Source organism: Indicator indicator, chromosome 8 (assembly GCF_027791375.1).
Source record: "Indicator indicator isolate 239-I01 chromosome 8, UM_Iind_1.1, whole genome shotgun sequence".
Classification (NCBI taxonomy): Eukaryota; Metazoa; Chordata; class Aves; order Piciformes; family Indicatoridae; genus Indicator; species Indicator indicator.
In genome coordinates this window covers 34829467-34850243 of record NC_072017.1, presented here as the reverse complement: position 1 = coordinate 34850243, position 20777 = coordinate 34829467, and the positions used below count along the sequence as shown (strand labels likewise).

Genomic DNA, 20777 nt, shown 5'->3' with positions numbered 1-20777 from the left:
TCATTACTCTTCATTCTACAAAAGACACTGAAAATTGCACCAGGGCTGAATGCAATTCTTCACTTTTGGAGGGAGCTCTCTTTCTGTCCTGGTGGAAGGAGAGCTGAAATATAAACACAAAAGGAGAAAGTAAGTCATTAGTAGTTTGTATATGTAAAATGTGTCTTAGTTATAGTTTTCTTTGTTTTGTGTTTTATTTGCTTTTGCTTAGATGTTCATCTATAAGTAGAGGATTATTCAGGCTATGTTTGTAGATAGGCAATTTAATTGCTGAAGTTAATGGGACAGGTACACATTAATCTTGAGTACCCCTGACCCTAGCTTGCCTTATTCAGTAAGTTCTGTAAAGGAGAGGACCATCTGAGGCAACTGTCGAGAGATCTCAGGGAATTCATTAACTTGTTTCCTTAACCACACTTTGGTGGCAGAAGGGACATAAAAGTACAGCCCATCAAGTCTAGACACAGTGGGCCCAATTCATCCCCAGCATAACTCCATTTATTTTGTCTAGTGACTCTGGGATGGATTCAGCTCATTTTCTGTTAATACTGGTTTTGTTTCACTGACAAAAGTGATTGTACTGCCTTGTGATTGCAATCTTTCCCAAAGAGTACCATGTTCATATGAGTGCTGACTAAAGGCAAACAGAATGTCTGTGGAAGTGGGTGGGGAAAAAAGTCCTTCCTAATGAAGTGACTGGTGTCATGGTCTCTGATTTTGTACAGAACTATGAAAAACATCTGGATGGCTTTTGAATGAAAAAGAGAGTTACAAAGCATAAATCATATTGAGTAGTTCTCTTCTGAGTTGAAAGATGTAAACACAGATATCAAGTGCACTAAGCAAAAAGATTGACCTTGTGGGGCTGTTTCAAGCACAACCTGAGAATTGTTAAATTTAATCTGAAGTGTTTTAATTGTTTCTTTGGTGAGAGATCATTTTAATTAGTAGGTATATAAACACAATTCCTGAATTCCCATTTTTTTCTCCCCCTTTACTTAGTAAATAGTGCTCAGCAGTGGAGTCTTGAAATCAAGTCTATTTTTGATGTAGTCAGCTCCAAGCCAATTGCAGGTCTTGTGACTGTGGACATTCCCAAGCTGCAAACACAGCAAACATTCAGTGTGAAGCTTCAACCTGGAGAAGGCAGCATTGTGCTGCTTGTAAATATCAACAAGGTAAGGAGGTGTGTGTGGAACCCTAGCAAATGCAAAATGTTTCCTCTGGTTTCCAACCTGTATTTCTGCCTCCATACCAGTTTTAGGCCTCCCTAACCTTCCTTACTATGATCCTGACTTTAACAGCAGTTCTGTGCTCCTTGCAGGGTAGGAGAACAGTTCTTTTCCTCTCTAAAAATTGATGTTTGTGGGGCTATGTAGCTCAGTGTCAAAAAAGTGATGAAGCCTTTCCCTTAACTGCAAAACAAAAAGGTTACATCACCAGATTGCCTGTGCACTTCACTTTACTGGCAGTAGGTGTCCACGCTATTGTTTATTGGCCTGTTTGGGACAAAATACTACAATATGCATGGTTTTCCCATGAAAGAGAAGGAACATTTCTCAAACTTCTCAGTAGATACTCTTTCATGTAAATAAAAGCAAGAGAGCTCCATAAGGAACTTGTCTGGCAGTATGATTGCTGGAAATTTTATGGAGTAGCACTTCCTGACATTGACTTGTCTTCCTTGGGTAGACAAAACTCAGGAGGAATTTTAGAGAAGTAAAGGATGGTCTAATGAGGAGAGAACTCAAATGAGAAATGATGAATTCGATATACACCAGTGTGATGAAAGAGGAAAGAACTGGTGTGCTTGCTGCCTTTCGTGGGTGTTGGGAAACTATCTGGTGGCAGACTGAATTCACCAATTATTTAACTTCTATAGAACTTGTTTTGATTTGTCTTTTTTAGAAACTGTTGAGTTTTATCACACAAGTGCAATTAAGAAAAGATATGTAGGCTTGAGAGATACAAAAAGTCAGCTGCTGTGTTCTACCTGACGAGTAGGTAGGTGTCCTGATTTAGGCAGTGAGCCCAGTGTGGCAAAAGGAAGAATGAACAACTTCTTGGCTTCCAGCTGAGAGAGCAGGTCCCTAGTAGAGCCAGCTTTGCAGAACTGAACCTAACAGCAGCAGGCCCAGGCCAGAGGGCAGGATGGGAGCCCTGCAGGTACAGCAGCAGCAACAGCTGATGGTGTTGTCCTCTGCATCCAGCAGCCTGAGGGGAGCTGCTGTCTGCTTCACTGTCATAGGGCACAGCCAGATTGTGGGTGAGCCGTGTGCTGTGTGCAGGACTTCAGGGCTTCTGACAGTTCTGACAGCTAATAACATTTGAGGGTCTGCCCTCAAACTTCTGGATATTTTCCTGGATCCACTGGTTTTCTCTGTTGCTGTGGAATGGTGCATTTGTCCCACCCTCCCCCCCCGGTTTAAACATATTATGTGTGTATTTGCAGCTTCCCTTGTCAGTTTGAGTGGAGAAAAAGCACAGGTTAAAACCCGAACAAGGTTATTTATGTTCTAATGTGCACACTCAGTGACTTGCATCCTTATGTGATGTGGTTTATTTTGACAAGAAAGCATAAAAACACATAAACGTGGTTTTTCTAAGTGTTGTCATCTGGCATGCAAGTTGCATGAGTGATTACACTACCCAGTTTCATTTAGAGCAATCATTAGTCTCTGCTTAGCCTTTTCAGGGATCACATTAAGCAGGCCCTGCAATGTGAAACTTCTGAAATATTTTGCTTTAATTACCCCACCCTCAACCTCAGAAGCAATCTGTTAGCAGAGTGTGACTGCAAGTTTGAGAGGAAGCACTTCCTTCAGAGCAGTGGCAAGAGTGTTTTACTATTCTTTGTAGACAAATGGCTTCGCTGCATGAATCCACATCAGCTGATTTTACAAGGAGTCCTACAATGTGTTCCATATATCGATGAGCCTGTAGGACTGCAGGACAGGCTCGTGTAGCACACACTAAACAGTGAGCCCTCAGCAGACATTTATTTCTAGTTGAGAGCTTATTGCAGATTGTGTTGGGGAATCAGTTAAGAGTTTGAGTGGTGCGTGTCACCCGAGATGTGTAGCAGCAGTCTTGCTACAGTTGCCACACAAAGTGCTGTGTTGCTAACATGACAGCATTTTGCTTGTCAGCTAATGGTGGGCATGGGGATGACATCATTAGTGGCCAATGAGACACTCTGGCCATGCCAGGTGGCTGCAACACTCCCTCCTTGTGGAGGCCCATGCTGATTTTGTGCTTTTATTTGTATCTATGAAACAGAGAGATTAGTGCTTCTGCACAAGCAGTTATGATATTTCTCTGCTGGGGAAGCTGAAACGTTAGTAGATACATTCATGGTTGTGTCCAAGTATGGCTACAGCAAAACATATTGTTGGGCTGCTCTCTGGCTTCATTTTGTTTGAAAAGACTGAGGCACTCCTTACATGACTCTATTCAGTCCTGATCCCTCCATTGTTTGCTTGCATGCATTATTGCTTTCTTTCCACAATTTCTATGTTGTGCACTCAACTGGCAAATGTTGGCAGTAGGATTGAGCAGCAGAAGTAGGCTGCTGGAATGAAGATATACATATTACTTTGTGACTAGAAAAATGAGAAAATTGAATTGTCCTGTCACCCTAGAGGTAGATTTTTTTTTTTTCTGGTTGCAAAAATTATGGAGTACTAATGACATGGTCAGGAAGCATGGAGAAAAAGCAGAAAATGCTGATGAGAAATGATAAAACTTACGGGCTGACTTCAAAGCTTGACACATATGAAGCAGTCACTGTGGTCACATATTGCCAAAAACACAACTGAAAAGTGTCACCTCTGGATATTGAATGTCCTATGTGATGAGTGTAAGGGTCAGTGAGAGGAGGGATATGATAGAGAGGATAGTGAACAACATTTGCTCCTGACAGATATTTGAGATTTGGAGGGATATTTTGTTAGTGTGCCTCAGCTGAGGGGTAGCAGTTACATATGTATGCATGCACATGGCGTGTTGTGGACACAAGGTGAAGTGATAGCCTGAACTTCAGTAGAAGAAATCGCCCTTCTCTCTTGAAATATTTTTTACCACAGAGCTGCAGCTGGAGAGATCCTGGTTACCATGGCTCAGCTGAGGCACATAAACTGATTAGGCTTGTGGTAATTCACTCAGAGATATCTGAGCCCCTAAGTGCATATATATACTGCTTTGACTTTCTCTTTTGTGTGTTCAAGAGTTCTACAGTGGAGGCTTGGTGGCCAAATGGGCATGGAAAGCAAACTGGCTACAACATGACAACAACTTTCATCATGGAGGAAGGATACCAGATTGAGAAATTTTCAAAGGTAAGCCTCTCAGCTTGATTACAGCTGGCATCACATTGCTACTGTTATGACATCTGCTCTGCATAGCAGGTATCTAAAACTCTTAAATATTTTGTGAAAATCCTGTCCCAATATGTGTTTACCTGCCTTAGCTTGTGTGGATGCTTCTATGTACAGACTGGAAGGTGGCATATGTTTTGTTGGAAACATCAGAAAGAAAAAGATGTTTACTTCTTAAGTTTTCTATCTGTTTAAACTTGTTATAATATGCTGATCTATTTGTATCAGGCACTGAGAAACCCTTTGAGATTTCTATAGATTGTGTGAAAGTTTATTACTGAAATTTTCCTTGTTAATTCAGTTTTTAAAATAATTGTGGGATAGATGCTTTCCTAAAAGGACAATATTCATTTATCAGAATGTGATAGATGTGCTAGCATCTTAAGTATGACCATTAAAGTAACAGTTGGCTCTTGTAACACACTGGCTGTGTAATTATCTCTTTGTTTTCAGTAAGAAGCTTAGAAGAGGTAACTTTCAATTGTCCATTAAAAAAAAAAAATTATACAAATGAGACTGGACTCCTTATACCATTATGTGTGGAAACAACCAAATAAATTTCAGCATTTGTTAGGTGGTCCTGATGTGTGTTGCTTCACAAAAAAAACAATCTGGTCACCAGGCATCAGAACCTGTAATTTCCTGTAACATTTGGACATGTGAAAAATTCTATGAAAAGCAGTGCTTCTAGAGCCCCAGTCTTTAAAAGGCTAGCCCTTAGTTTATGCAGTCATAATAATAATTTTTCATTATTATTAGCAATTTAATTTTGAAACAATTAAAAATACCACACCAGAGAAACATTAGTGTAGAAAGTATGAATATAAAGCCTATAAAAAGGAAAATTCTGTCATTGGTGTGTGAAAACTGCACAATAGGAGGAAAAACTTATTGATTCCACTTGGGTAGTTGCATCAGGATGTTTCATGGAGCCCTGTGGCATATGATCATAGGGACTTCATGGTCTACAGAAGACATTCAGAAGCCTTTTATTTGTTTTTCCTTAAGGCGAAGGGATGGGGGGAAGCAAATGAACCACATAGTGGGCATCAAAAATAAACAGCACATAAAACCTTCACAGATTCATGGCTTGTAGTCTAGTCTTCCTTTTATGTGGTCTGAGAACTCTTAGATTCTGACAAATACACACCATCACCACTACCCCCTGCCCTGAGCTGTACAAGTGGGAAAAGGCTCCATGCTCCATTAGCACTTTTTTCACATTCTAGCACAATTTGCTCTTATGTCAGCAGGACTGAATTGCAGTGTTCATATGGTTTAATAAGAACTTGAAGTAGTTCAGGAGATACAATCGGGGATAAACATTCCTGTGAGCTGTTGTGCTGTTGTATTCAGGTGGGATATATTTCCCCTCTTTTTAAAGAAAATAAAAATAGGGGTGAGACATTTCATGAGTGGTTTGTCTCCATGTGAATGTCTACATAACTTTGCACAGGACAGAATTAAAGGGTGAAAACTGGGTATGTGAGAAAACGCTGCTTGGTCTTATGTCAGATTTGGCTTTGGCTACACTTAGTTTGAGCTACTCTCTGGTTCCTGCCATGTTAGAGTAATCTCCAAAACATTAACTAATCCTTTGGGAAAATGTCTGGGAAGCCTCCTGGTATGTACTTGTTGGATCTTACAGAGCTCTAGCCAGCTATGCTGGGAACCTCTTTGGCTGAGGGAAGTGCATGCTTGCTCCTGTTGAGTGTAGCAGAAACTGAAACTGCCTAATGCCAATGTGCAGGACAGGGTTGGTTTTGCTTTTGCTTTTCTATTTGAATACTTTGGCTTAGAGTTTGTTTCTCAGGATAATGTACAAGAAAGCCATAGCCAAAAGTTACCTCAGAATGAAGACTGGTTTTCTTGAGGGAGAGTCTCTCCAGGTCTGTTTGCTATTGATAAGTGGTTTTTCTTCTTGCCATGCCTATATAAAGGAATTTGTTACCCCTTTCATTGCCTCATAAACCATTTGTTTGCTTTTCAATTCTTCCCCATCTTTCTCTATGCTTATTTCTTCAACACTGTAATTGGAGGATTTACTTCATTGAGGCTATTTTAGTGCTTGGAAGATCTTATCCTCTAGCTGTCCTTTCCTCTACACACTTTTTCCCCTCCAGGTATTTTACAGTATTTTCCAGAAGTCTTTGCTTTTGGCTTTGTAGTTTTCACGCTGCTTTCATGCTGTGTTCTAATTTGTTAGGTCACTTGAGCATACTATGATTTTATTTGAGCTCACTATGATTTTATTTGAGCCTTAGGCATCTTCATCCCCATTACTTTTCCTACTGCTAAAACTGGGAACACCAAATGTGATCCAAAAGCCACTTAACTGGGTGCGAAGCTTTTGTATGTGACTTAAAAACACAGGTATCTGTCTCATAATGGTTCACAGAACCAGCTGATTGCTCTGTGCTTGCTAGAGGGCTTTTTCTGTGTTATCCAAGACTGGGAGAAGTCTTCAGTCCTAAGGCAGCAGGGTCTGTCAGATTTCAAGGTGGGTAAAGTCTTGGTAGCCAGAAAGGCACGTAACCAAGGATGTCAGATGCTCGTTGTCTCCCCATGCCCTTCTTTACCCCTGCAAGGCATAAGGAAGTTGGTGTAGGAACAGGAAGAGTTGCTGTTACTGGTTGGGTGCCTGGGGACCAGTGAAGTGGAAATGCAAAGGCCCTGAATTCTGGAGATCTGAGAATGTGAGATGGGACTGGGGAGCTTGCTCCTGCTGTATGGGTGGTCCTGGCTGGTTGTTTCAGCCTCTTGGATTTGGCCAGTTGCTTGAGTTGCACTTGAGCATGAATAAAGCAATATCATGTTACTTCTGTTAGTAATATAAATACTCCATTACAAATGGGACAGTCCCAGCCTGCCTGATGGCATCCATTAAAACGACCTCCCAGATATTTTGGGGGCCCCAACTATAACTCGCATTTTGTGCCACAAAATGGAGTTACGCTTGGGACTAAGGAGTTTTTCCTTCAAGTAATTGAATTTGCTGGAGGAAGGTCAACTTTTTTGCTAGTGCAGTATTCATAAGGTAGTTGTAGCCTTCAATAGTTAGGGTGACCATGACATTTGTATGCAATATTAGTTATTTTTTGATCTTCTCATGTCAAAATCTGCAAAATTCTAGGAGTGGGTGTAAGACCCTTGTCTTAAAGCTTAAGGTCATCTTGCTGGTATATATTTAACCAACTCAGCGTGCAGTGTGATCCTAGTAGAAGAAGGCAGGGCACAGAGGTGTTGGATGGGCAGTTTCCAAAGGCTTCTCTGTGGTTTGACTTTGTAGGTTGTTTTTTTTTCTGGCTGAGAATTTCATTAGTGATATGGATGCTGAGCCCCATCTTGCTGCTAATCTGGTGTTTCCCCTAGGGCAGCACTGTGAAACACTGCAGGATGTGGGCAAGTTCATGGTTTTTTTTTAATCAGTTTCTATGTCTTGGTCATTGTCATGATGCAGAGGGATTTAGTTTGAGGTCAGTGATCTATGGCCTCCACTCATGCTGTTAGTTTGTCATGTACATTGTCTCTGTCCAGGTGTTTAGTAATTGTCCAGTTGATTAAGAAGTGCCAAAAAGGAAGCAAAAAAACCCCAAAAAACCAAAAGCAATGATTTTATTTTGTCTTCTCTATTGCTAGAAATAATTTTCTATCTATCTGTATGATTTTTGATAAGCCCAAAGTTTAAGAAACACAGTTCCACAGTGTGATTAGTAACGTCCCATTTGAACTTCAGCCTTGTTTGGTGTGTGAAATAAAGAATTGCATTTATCTTGAAGCTAGGTGTATTGCTTGCACTTAACTAGGGTAATTATAGCCTGATTTGCTGACAGATACTTGCCTCAACCGTAGCTTGTGGCTGGGACAGGACAGGCTGTACTTTACAGGCTGACCTTTTGAAAAGATGTAGCAAATAGTCATCTGAAGGAGGAGTGGTTGCTATCTTAGAGGGAGTCTAGAAAGAGCAAGGTTACTGCCCTGCTGACCTGAACTTTTTGCTTCTTGTTCTGTGTGGTGGCTGAAATTCGCTGTTAGCTTTCCTTTGCTTTCATTTCCCAGTTGTCTCCTATGACAATGAACAACCTATACCAGATAGGCCAGAAAGAAAATCCTTTTCCTAGGTAAGTTGAACTGGAGCAAGGATGCAAGAGAAAAAGAAGTCTAAAATCTCCCCAGAAGAGATATTTCACAGAACAGTAGGAGTTGGAAGGGACCTGTGGAGGTCATGGAATTCAGCGCCCCTGCCAAGGCTGGTAATACTTTGCAGCTGTGCAGGAGCCTAGTGTGGCAGTTGCTCTGCATCTGCCCTGTGTCAGGTGGGGAAGACACCTCTACAAATAAGAGCTCAGAGCAAAGTGCTATTCCTGTCATCTGGCTGCTGGCTCACGGCTGTGGAATTGACTGTGCTTACCTCAGTGCAGTCAGGATATCCCTCAGAGCAGTACTGTTGTTTTGACTTAAGTAAAGTCCCAGAAAATGTCCGCGCCTGATTTTTATTTGTTTCTGAGAGCTTTTCTTCCACCTGCAGCAGTAAGGAGGAATGGTTTCTTGTTTCAATATCTGTAGTCTACAATGCCAGATACTAGGCTAAAAGAGCAGCTGATGTTTGGGATAACCTTTAATACTTTACCCGGAGTTAGTGATTATTTAGCTGAACTAGTCTCTGAAAACCTTATTCCTGATCATGCTGTCCAAACATACCTGCAGTGGCTGGAGGGCTCTTTACTTCCAAACCAGCATTTGTGTTTGCCTCTGTATCTTTTTCTCTTTAATTCCTATACCTATTAAAAAGGTGTAATTTAAGAGAAGCAAAAGAGTACTTTGCTTTTACTGGATGAACCTGAAGCTGGGTATTCAAAGGGAAAAGCTTTAGCTGGGCTGCTGCCTTCTCCTATAAGGAGAAAATGGTAGATTAGATGTTGTGTCTGATCTAGTACAACCAACCCCTGTATTCCTCTCACTGCCCTCAGCTGGGCTTTTGACTGAACTCTGCAGCAAGCACACACAGACACCTGTGTCTCATATATCCATGTGTGCTCATTTGCATGTGCTTTTTTCCTCTTGTAGTATGAGAGTAACTTTAAAAAGCAAACAGTTTTGTTAGAAGGGTTCTTTATAGCCCTGTTACAGTGTGTTTTCATCAAGCAGGAATTTTGAGAGAGCATGTATTTTTGATTCCTTGATGAATTCTGAGCTATTAGTGTTCAGCTGAATACCTTTTATAATGGCTCTCCTTATTTTGTTTTATTTTTGTCTGCTTTAAATCTAAGTTTCATGTCTTCACAGGCCTATTTTCGGACAGTAGAACTTGTTCAGGAGCCTATTCCTGGCTCACCAGGTTTGAGTTTCTACTTCAGAATCAATGGACGACCCATTTTCATTAAGGGCTCAAACTGGATTCCAGCAGATTCTTTCCAGGACAGAGTGACCTATGACACGTAAGCCATGTTTGATGTTGTCTAAGGAGAAAAGATGGTCATTTATCTCCTCCTGATTTTCTGTTTACTCTATATCAAAGGGTGGTATTAGTGGGTGGCACTCTTTTCAAGGTAGGACACTTAATTGTTGTGGGTGGGAAGCCTTAAAGGGCTTAACTAACATTAATAGATTTGAGTGATGTTCAAGGCATGTAAGTGCAGTAACTGATGGGCAGGGGGTTGTTTGCTGCCCAGAGGTTATTGGTCTTTCAGGTATTTGTAGAGATGTCTGATCCTATCGCCTGGGACAAGTTCATTGGTACTTGGACAAAGTACGCTTCAGCCATGTCCTAACCTATTTTGTGCAGGGAGACACAAGTCCACAGCAGCCTCTCCCTTTTTTCGCCCCCCTCTCTGGTTCAGGCTTAATTAAAATCCAAGCTGCTGGTGGGATAGGGACCTTGCTGTGCTTTGACTAAGCTTTGCTCTGGGTAGTTGAGGAACCAGGACAACAGAGCACACTGCAGTGTGCATTCACATGCAATTTAGAGGCTACCAGCATGATTAAGCAATTGCTTAAAATGAGATTTTAAGAGTCTCAGTCTTTCTCTTCTTCTTCTAACTCCCCACTTCTCGCTATGTGTTGTGGAACTCGGGAAAATAAATTAGATTTCTGAATGTTTAAAAGAGGATTTCCTCTTTTAAGTGATTGATATTTAAAGCAAATAATACCCAAGAAGTAGAGAAGGTAATTAATAAAATACAGTATTTCTAAATCTGGTTCTGCCAATACTTCTGTAAAAGCACACACTTGCTGATGTCCCTCTGTCTATTTCATAAGTGTTAACAGGACCAAGTAACTTTTTCTCCCCACATAAATTGCTCTTGGAGAGCTCAATCCAGACACATAGGCTTAGAATGTATCAGAATAGTCTGGTTTCTGTCAGAATTAAGTGTTGGATTGCCTGCTAATGATAAATGATTGGGGGCAGGGGTAGGAGGATGTTGGGATTTTTTTTTTTTCTTCTATAACCGTAGAAGCTCCTAAGTGATGCAGTTTCATCAAACTTATATCTTCCTTTTGTATTTGACAGATTATGGCTACTCTTGAAGTCTGCTGCAGATGCTAACATGAACGCTCTTCGGGTTTGGGGAGGAGGAGTGTATGAACAAGACGAGTTTTATGATATTTGTGATGAAATGGGAATAATGGTAAAAAAACATAGAGCATTACTGAAAAACTGACAGTGTGTTCATTTAGAGTGGACTTTAATTTACAAAGGAAGAGAATTAATACATGAATTCTAGCTGTCTTTCCAAAGGAGATGGTAGAGTACCAATCCGAGAAGTTAGATGGACCTGATTTTGCATTTGTTTTAATTTGAATGCTTCCTGGTTGCTGAAGCTGTCTGTTGAAACTGAATGTAATATTTTGGAGACTTTATATTAGAACCCCACCTTGTATTTTCTCTCGTTACGAAGGCTACAGCTCTGTTCCACTCTCCTTCCCAGTCTGGAATCTCCACTTCATCTTTTCTTCCTTTTCTCCTCACTCTCTTTACCCTGCCTGCCCCCCATCACATTTTACAAAACCACATCATTCAACAGAACTGTAGCTTTAACTTTCTGTCTTCTGGCTCTTTTCAGACCAAACCTCCCATCTTTCTATAGTTTCTCTCTCTTCAGTTGTATGTTTCTTACTATCTTGGGAAAGAATGGGAGAAGAAATAAATGGTTGGGGTGCTAGTGATGTCACTTAATGCAGGAAGATGTTTTCACTGTAATGATGAGTACAGTAGAAGAACTTTTGTGGACTGCAGGCATCAACATGGACTTGAAACAGCCAAATAGCTGTGACACTAGTGCATGGAGAGGGCTTATTCACAAGATCAAAAAATACTTTCCTCCACAGCAGCCAAACTGTGGGGTCCTGGAGCTTGTATGTGTGAGAATGGCCCTGCTGAAGAATCTGAGTGATTGAGTTTGTCCCAGACTGCACAGAAAGGTCTTGCAATCTGATCTCAATGAGGATTTAAAGCCAGCTATGTTTGCATTTTGTGCTTTCAGCCACCTCTGAATTATCAAAACACTGAAGAAGGTAGTCATGCTTTGCTGTGCTTTGGAATAGCTGAAAAGGTCTGGATTTAAAAAAAAAAAAATTTTTAAACAAAAATATTTGTTTTGGCCTGAAGCCAAGCATGGAAAGCCTTATTCAAAGGGCCGTTCTGAACAAGCTGTAATTGAGTATAAATGTAGCTGTAAGGGGAACACCTGCTGCAAGCACTGATAATCCTGGGTTGAGTACCTTTGATTATATGAGCTTGGAGGCACATGTTAATAAGTTTTGATAAAATAGTGACTAGATGAGTGAAGACCAACTTGCATCCTAAGAAGCTGTTTTTGGTCTTAGTCTACAGCATAAAATGCAGGGAAACAGAGCTGATACCTGGCTGTCTTCTGCTGTGTGAGCTTGAAATAAAACAAAACTTTACATCTATTTTAGTCACTGAATGGGTGCCCTGATTTCCAGGGCTTCTGAGCACTTACAGTTCTTTCATTTTTGACACCAGGCACCTAAGTAGGCCACTCAGATCTGTGCCTGTGCAGTGCTCAATGTAAGATTCAGATCTTATTTAGCAGCCAAAATAGCAAGTGAATAAAGAAAAGCAGACCCTTGTTCTGGAAGAGGTGGTGCTGGAGGCTTTGGTTTTGTTTCTTCTTCTGGCCTAGCAAAGGCTTAAAAGTACATTAGATCAAACCATACTTAAGGAAAAACAGTGATGGCTCATTGAGGAAAATAGCAAGAGAAACTTTCTTTTTATGGAGAGATTTGACTAAGTGATTCTAAGTGATTTTTTTTTTTTCCAGTGGCAGCTTTGCTCCTTTTGCACAGTGCTAGAATTGTAACAACTCTTGATAAATCCATTACTTCCCTGCTGTCCTGTTCCCTACCTTCAGTTTTCCTTGGGAAGGTACATTGAGGAGAGTAATGGAAAAGCATGTTCTCACTGCAAGGAAAACAGTTGTATGAGGACCTGGTTTGGCTTTCTCTCCTATGTAGTATGGTATTTGGAAAAGTGGAGTCTTCTGGAGACCCCTTTGGATTAACATGCTCTGTCAGGAGATCTTTCTGTTGAGAAAGATCTGGTTTTCAGATAGACTATCAGGAGACTAAGTTACAGCGATTGAAAAAACAGAACAGATATACAAGAAGTCTCACCCATCTCACTGGGTTTCTTTCTTTCCCCTTTTTTCTCATTCTTCTCCTTCAAGGTACAAATGGAGGCCATTGTTGAATTGAAAGGCTTGCTGTTCTCAAGTAATATCTCTTTGGAGAGAAAGATTCCTATGTCATTAGACAGTCTAGTTTGTTTCTGCCCCTGTTATTGGCTAAGATTTGTGCAAACTGGTCTTAAAAAGAGCATTTGATATGGAAGTGTAAGTGTGCTCAACAGCATTTCAGAGGAATTGCTGTCTCTTTTTAATAAGTCATAGGGATTTGGTCTGACATCTGCATAACAGTAAATATAGAATTGTTCTGTTCAGCTGGAGATTGCCCCATGTTCACATTTGAGCAGTGCGTGAGTTCTAATTACTCCACTGAAACTTGCTGAACTTTATCTACTGAACAGTTTTCCACTCATCAGTGAAGGCTGTCAGGATCCAGACTCCTAAGGGTAAATATTTTGTAACTCTGGGGAGGACCACAGTGGAATATGCACATACTGAACATCTTGGCCAATGTGATGGCCAAAAGTAACAAACAGAACATTTCAGTTCAATCCTTTTTGTGATGAATACCTTCTGCCTGAACAAAGAATTGTGCATCCCAATAACAATTTTTCAAGCACATAAAATTATTTGCTAACATTTTTGTTGTGTTTTGTTTGTTCTTTCCTTTTTCCCTGTAGATTTGGCAGGATTTCATGTTCGCATGTGCACTGTACCCAACTGACCAGAACTACTTAGAATCCGTAAGAGCAGAAGTTTCTCATCAGGTATTTTGTGCATCTGACAAAGCTCTCTTTCCCACTACCTACTTTTGATTGACTGAATGTATAAGTTAACTTTCCAAAAATGCTTATTTAGAGGTTTATTAGTGTACCTTTATGTAGCAAATGCAAGATGTAACCTTGCTAAATCCTCAGTTAAGCAGAGGTACAGACCTTCCTCATGTTCAAATTGCTCTTTTCTCTAGAATGTTTAAGAGCACTCACCAAGAATGAGCTCTAATGATTGCAACATGCCTTAGCACAGACTTTACCCTTCACATGTGTCTGGGTAGATGTGGATGGTGATACATACATGATTATGGTGGATATATGTCAGCATATTAAAATTTGCCCCTCTAAATGTATCTTATGAAAGACTGAATCTGGTGGAGGGGCTGAAGGAATAGTGAACAGTGTGGATAAACCCAGGATTTGTAGGTTCACTATATATAATATATATGTGGACTTGTAATTCAAGGAGTAATAAACTTTTTTTTAATGTACTTTTAAAAGAAGTAATTTTGCTTGACTTCAGGTAAGACGTTTAAAATCCCATCCATCAATTGTCCTGTGGAGTGGTAACAACGAAAATGAAGCAGCAATTGCAAGCAACTGGTTCTCCATACCTTATGCTGACAGAGAAGTCTATATCAAGGACTATGTGATGCTTTATGTAAAGAACATCCAAGAAATAGTTCTTACTGTAAGTGATATCTAATCTAATAGAATCATAGAATGGTCCTGACCTCCTTGCAGTTAGCAGGGACATCCTCAACTAGATCAGGCTGCCCAGGGCTTTGTTGAGCCTCACCTTGAATATATCCAGGGAAGGGGCCTCAACCACCTTCCTGGGCAACCTGTTCTAGTGTTCCACCACCCTCATAGTAAAGAACTTGTTCTTCACATCCAATTTAATAGAAGCTGTAGGAGGCTACGGCTTGGCAAAAGGTTTTAATGTTTGTGAATTTAGCAACTTGGAATTTCTCTATTTTTTTTTAATTTTATTTTTTTTAAATTTAAATTCTTTTGGGAAATGGAAACCTGCATGTTATTGGGGAATTGTGCTTTCCAAACTCTTGTAAATGACTCTCTAAACTCAAGGGTTATCCTCAAAGTAAATCAAGCCAACAAAAATAATTACGTCTGTAACTCTTTGTGATTTGTAAAGGAAGATCTGAAAATGGAGCAGATCTTGCTTATTTTTGAATTTATTTAAGTATCTCCACAAATGCCTTCATTTCCAGTGGACAAAAATCAGCTTGCCTGTTAATTAATCGAGGTGATCAGATTTCTTTTATCTTGATTTTGCTGAAGGACATTGTAATAGGGATTTAACACTCAGGCCTTTTAATAGCAGTTGAAGAAGTTCATAAAGATGTGCTCTTCCAGTATTTGACCAAAGTTTTTTGGCTTAAGCAGACTAAACAAAAGCTATGTTAAACTGTCCTCATGCTGTTTAGCCATTATATTCTGTGGTTTTGAAAAACAGGCTAATGGTAGTTTTAAGTATATAAACTATTTTGAGGTATACTATGGGCAGGGTAGAAACGCCTGGAATCCATGGTCATAGAATGGTTTGGATTGTAAGGGACCTCCAAGGGTTATCTAGTCCAGCCCCCTCCATAGCAAGCAAGGGACATCCTCTACTGATCAGGTTGCCCAGAGACTTCTTGAGCCTCACTTTGAGTATCTCCAGGGATGGGGCCTCAACTGCCTGTCTGGGCAATCTCTTCCAGTTTCCACTACCCTCATGGTAAAGAACTTGTTGATGTCTACTGTGATTTGGCTCTATCTGTTTTGCACAGCTGTAGTAGTTTTATTCCTTCTCCTAGAAGTATTGCAGTTCTTCATTATTTAATGGAATTTGCTTTTCATGAACTTTCATGTGTGTATGGAGGGTGAAATTGATTTAGAAACCCTAAGTTGATATCGTATAACTGATAGAGATGAACAAACAATGCTTGAGCCACAGGTGAGTATTCTCAACTCCTCTGTTAGCTAAGAGACAAAATGTTGCAAGAGTTTTGTCCAGTTAGAACTTCCCTCTTTAAGTGTATGAGTTTTTGTTCACCTAAGAAGTTAGTGGCCTTTTCCTACTCAGTTGTCCCTTGTATAGTATGATCTTATTAATTTCAGCGTATGATAATTTTAGTCTAATCTTTGTCACTTTCAGGATGAAATGCATTTTATTTTATTAGTCTCGTGATCTGAAGTTTCCCTTTGCTAAGGCAGGCAGTCAGTGTGTAGGTGACAGCAATTATTACTGCTTGTTGTTGGAGGAATCTGGCACTGTTAGAGTAGCTGTACTGAGAATTTAGAATACCTTTCTACTGGAAAAGATTGAGGTATGAGAAAATGAAAATGAGGCCAGCTTTGGAAGAACCTGCTGAAGGAGAACTTTCTCTTGATGGCAGTTATGCATTCAAAATGGTAATTGTCTCATATTCCTGCTTAATATATTGATTCTAGACTTCTATATTTCAGTTAGCTTTTTGAAACCCATTTGTTTGTAAAGCTATGCTGTGGTGTTTCTGTGATCAGCTACATGAGTTGGATGGCCAGTGCGTGTGCAGTAACTTCAGATGTCCTGACTTGATACTGGATTTTAGTACAGTTTGTTTGTGCAGCGTTGCTGTCCAAAACCCATCCCCTTTTAATTTACTTTAAAGTGCTAGAAGGAACCACACAATGATATGATTTCAGGTCCTGTATAGTACAAGCCAGCTGAGGAAACCTGTAATTACTAGTTACAGATTCGAGACTTGTTGAGTCACTTGGATATTCACAAGTCCATGGGACCTGATGGGATTCATCCTAGGGTGCTGAAAGAGCTGGCAGATGAGCTGGCCAAGCCTCTCTCCATCATTTTCCACCAGTCCTGGCTCACTGGAGAGGTCCCAGAAGACTGGAAACTGGCCAATGTGACGCCCATCCACAAGAAGGGACGGACAGAAGAACCTGGGAACTACAGGCCTGTCAGCCTGACCTCAGTGCCAGGGAAAATCATGGAGCAGATTGTCTTGGGGGCAATCACTGCACACCTGAAGGATAGCCAAGGAATCAGGCCCAGCCAACATGGATTTAGGAAGGGCAGGTCCTGCCTCACCAACCTGATCTCCTTCTATGATCAGGTGACCAGCCTGGTGGACGTGGGAAAGGCTGTGGATGTAGTCTACCTGGACTTCAGCAAGGCCTTTGACACTGTCCCCCACAGCAAACTCCTGGCCAAGCTGTCAGCCTGTGGCTTGGACAGCAGCACTCTGTGCTGGGTTAGGAACTGGCTGGAGGGCAGAGCCCAGAGAGTGGTGGTGAATGGTGCCACATCCAGCTGGCAGCCTGTCACTAGTGGTGTCCCCCAGGGATCAGTGCTGGGCCCCATCCTGTTCAATATCTTTATGGATGATCTGGACGAGGGGATTGAGTCCATCATCAGTAAATTTGCAGATGACACCAAGCTGGGAGCAGGTGTTGATCTGTTAGAAGGTAGAAGGGCTGGACAGATGGGCAGAGTCCAACATGATGGCATTCAACAAATCCAAGTGCCAGGTGCTGCACTTTGGCCACAACAACCCCATGCAGAGCTACAGGCTGGGGTCAGAGTGGCTGGAGAGCAGCCAGGTGGAAAGGGACCTGGGGATACTGGTTGACAGGTGCCTGAACATGAGCCAGCAGTGTGCCCAGGTGGCCAAGAGAGCCAATGGCATCCTGGCCTGCATCAGGCATAGTGTGGCCAGCAGGAGCAGGGAGGTCATTGTACCCCTGGACACAGCACTGGTTAGGCCACACCTTGAGTACTGTGTCCAGTTCTGGGCCCCTCAGTTTAGGAAAGATGTTGAATTGCTGGAGCATGTCCAGAGAAGGGCAACGAGGCTGGGGAGAGGCCTTGAGCACAAGCCCTATGAGGAGAGGCTGAGGGAGCTGGGGGTGTTTAGCCTGGAGAAGAGGAGGCTCAGGGGAGACCTCATTGCTGTCTACAACTACCTGAAGGGAGGTTGTAGCCAGGAGGGGTTTGGTCTCTTCTCCCAGGCAACCAGCAGCAGAACAAGAGGACACAGTCTCAAGCTGCGCCAGGGGAGGTTTAGGCTGGAGGTGAGGAGAAAGTTCTTCCCAGAGAGAGTGGTTGGCCATTGGAATGTGCTGCCCAGGGAGGTGGTGGAGTCCCCATCCCTGGAGGTGTTCAAGAGGGGATTGGACGTGGCACTTGGTGCCATGGTTTAGATAGGCATGAGGTGTAGGGTGACAGGTTGGACTCGATGATCTTTGAGGTCTCTTCCAGCCTTCTTGATTCTATGATTCTACTAGCAGTACTGGACTGTGTAACTTAAAAAGGCTTCTAAATTCCAGCTAAAGACTTCAGGAAATCCAAGATATCCTCTAGTAAAATGTTTCAGTTGATTATCAGTTACTCATGTCAAAAACAACCCAGAAACAAATAGAAACCCAACCAAACAAAAAATAGCCAAGGTATGGGAACAGGGCTGTTTCTTAAAATGAAGCACATGCCTAGTGACTAACAATTGACTTGAGCCTCAATCTTACTACAAGTAAGGTTCTAAATGAATTATACTTGCAAAAGGATTCCTTCAGTTCTTTGTAGGCTGCTGTTAAAAGATTTAGTATATGAAATCTACTGAGGCTATAAATAAAGGTACCTCTGTACAGTGTGAAATGTAATCCTTCTTACAGTCTCATCTATCTTGCTATGTGAGCCAGCCAAAATGACAATAACATGCAATACTAGTGTGCAGGCATTAGTAGTAGAATACCTTGGCTTTGACAGGACTAAATTTAGATAACTACTTGATAAGAAAGGGGAAAATCATGGCCTTGTTCCTGCAAAAAAAACACTGCAAAAGTAATGATCTTTCCATAAAGAAGTCACGGTACTCAAATATTAATGTTCCTGGAGTTTATTTTTCACAAGGCACACTTTAAATAGTCCTCATTAAGAATTTAGAAGCATATAAAGATAGAAAATCTCTTGATGGGAAGAGAGAATCCCTTAGAACAGCAGAGCAAGCAATATCATGCTCAGCTGTTCTCCAGGAACATAAATAAGAAGTTAATTAAGCAAGTAAAGATGATGGAACATCAGGACACAAAGGGGAACGTTTCCTAGGGAGTGGCTCAGCAATTTGGACATGTGCTTCCCCTATGAAGTTGTGATCTAGGTATTCAGGTGATAAAAGCCAGTCCCTTTGTGAGGGTGTTACGATTTTTTCTTTATGGTTGTTTTAAATCCCAGGAAGATACAAGTCGTCCTTTTATTGCATCCAGTCCCACCAATGGTTTGGAGTCAATTAAAGAAGGTTGGGTCTCCCAGAATCCTTATGATACCCATTATGGTGACACTCACTTTTATGACTACAGCAGTGACTGCTGGAACTGGACAGTGTATCCTAAAACTCGTTTTGCTTCGGAATACGGATTTCAGTCCTGGCCTTCCTTCAGTACAGTTGAAAAGGTAAGGCTGGGCTTCCACACTTTACTGTCCCCTCTGCTCTCATTGTAGTGAGGGCAGCGAGTCTCTTCCCAACAAACGACAGCCTCTGAGCTGCAGATGGGATGATATGTTGTTAGGTGTAGTGTGGTCCAGGTGGAATACAAGTGTGTGATGGTGTGGAGGGAGGGGATGAAAACTGAACTGTTTCCCAACTCAGTATCCAGTATATTTACCTTGATGTTGCAAGAGGAATCCAGCTTAGGTGAGAGGCAGTTACAGAGCTGTTACATTAGCCAGAAGCTCTATGAAAATTGTAGCTTAGTAATGATTGCCTAACATCTTGCTTTCTTTTGCTGTGTCTGAAGGTATCTGTTCATTTAGAAACAGAAGAAACATGGCAAATGCTGAGTTCTGAAGTGTATTGATTTTTACAATTTTTCATTTTCATACAACTTTTCACAGAATTGTCAGGGATGGAAGGGACCTCAAAGATCATCCAGTTCCAACCCCCCCCTAGCCATAGGCAGGGACACCTCACACTGGATCAGGTTGCTCAGAGCCACATCCAGCCTGGCCTTAAAAACTTCCAGGGATGTGGCTTCTACCTGGGCTTCTACTCTGGGCACCTATTCCAGTGTCTCACCACCCTCAAGGAGAAGAATTTCTTCCTAACATCCAATCTGAATCTACCCACTTCTAATTTTGTTCCATTCCCCCCAGTCCTATCCCTACCTGACACCCTAAAAAGTCCCTCCCCAGCTTTCTTGTAGGCCCCTTTCAGATACTGGAAGGCCACAACAAGGTCTCCTCAGAGCCTTCTCTTCTCCAGACGAACAGCCCCAACTCTCTCAGTCTGTCCCCATAGGAGAGGAGCTCCAGCCCTCTGATCATCCTCCTGGCCCTTCTTTGGACACATTCCAGCAAACTTACTTAGTTTCTTTATGAAGTGCACATAAGAGGGCTTGGGTTTATTGTATCTTCTATCTTATTTATCCATTTGAAGCAAAGACCTATCATGCTGCTTGTCTGTTTGTTCAGAGAGATTAATGTCCTGTTGATGTTCATTCATGCAACTAAAAGATATTCAGAAAGTTCCTGTCAATTTTCTGGACTAAGTATATTATATGAGACATAACTAGTACATTTATCCATATTAATAATGAACATTAGTCAATTCAGCCTAAAAAGGGACAAATTTAAATAAAAATTTTATAAATCTATTACAATATGAGCTTGACAGGAATAACTATATGAACATGGTTGTCCTTAGCTGAAAAAAAAAATCTGTTTCATGATGATTTGTTTTCAGAGGCAGTTTTTGAAAATAGGACATAATTAGAATTTATACATCTACTATATAGCCCTGTTGCATCCATGTTTTTGGCTAGAGTACTTTCTTCCATCTTACTCTAGGGTGTTTCTGGTTTTTTCTATGAATGCAAGCAAACCTCTGAGGTCCCCAGGCCAAAGTGACCCTTAGAATGCTCTTGAACCAAAAGTTGTTCTTCTGGGTTCAACACCAGAGGCTGTTTTCCTGTATTTGTGCAAG

At 41.3% G+C, this 20777-nt stretch overlaps 1 protein-coding gene across 1 annotated transcript in view; it reads left to right on the top strand.

The window, feature by feature from the left end:
• Positions 1 to 20777, top strand: part of MANBA (mannosidase beta) — a 51719-nt gene that overhangs the window by 16342 nt on the left and 14600 nt on the right. Inside the window, exons 6-12 of the mRNA XM_054383058.1 lie at positions 1003 to 1178; positions 4227 to 4337; positions 9663 to 9814; positions 10888 to 11005; positions 13705 to 13791; positions 14321 to 14488; positions 19031 to 19249. Of these exons, the coding sequence (XP_054239033.1) occupies positions 1003 to 1178; positions 4227 to 4337; positions 9663 to 9814; positions 10888 to 11005; positions 13705 to 13791; positions 14321 to 14488; positions 19031 to 19249 (1031 nt within the window). The remainder of the gene's footprint in view (positions 1 to 1002; positions 1179 to 4226; positions 4338 to 9662; positions 9815 to 10887; positions 11006 to 13704; positions 13792 to 14320; positions 14489 to 19030; positions 19250 to 20777) is intronic.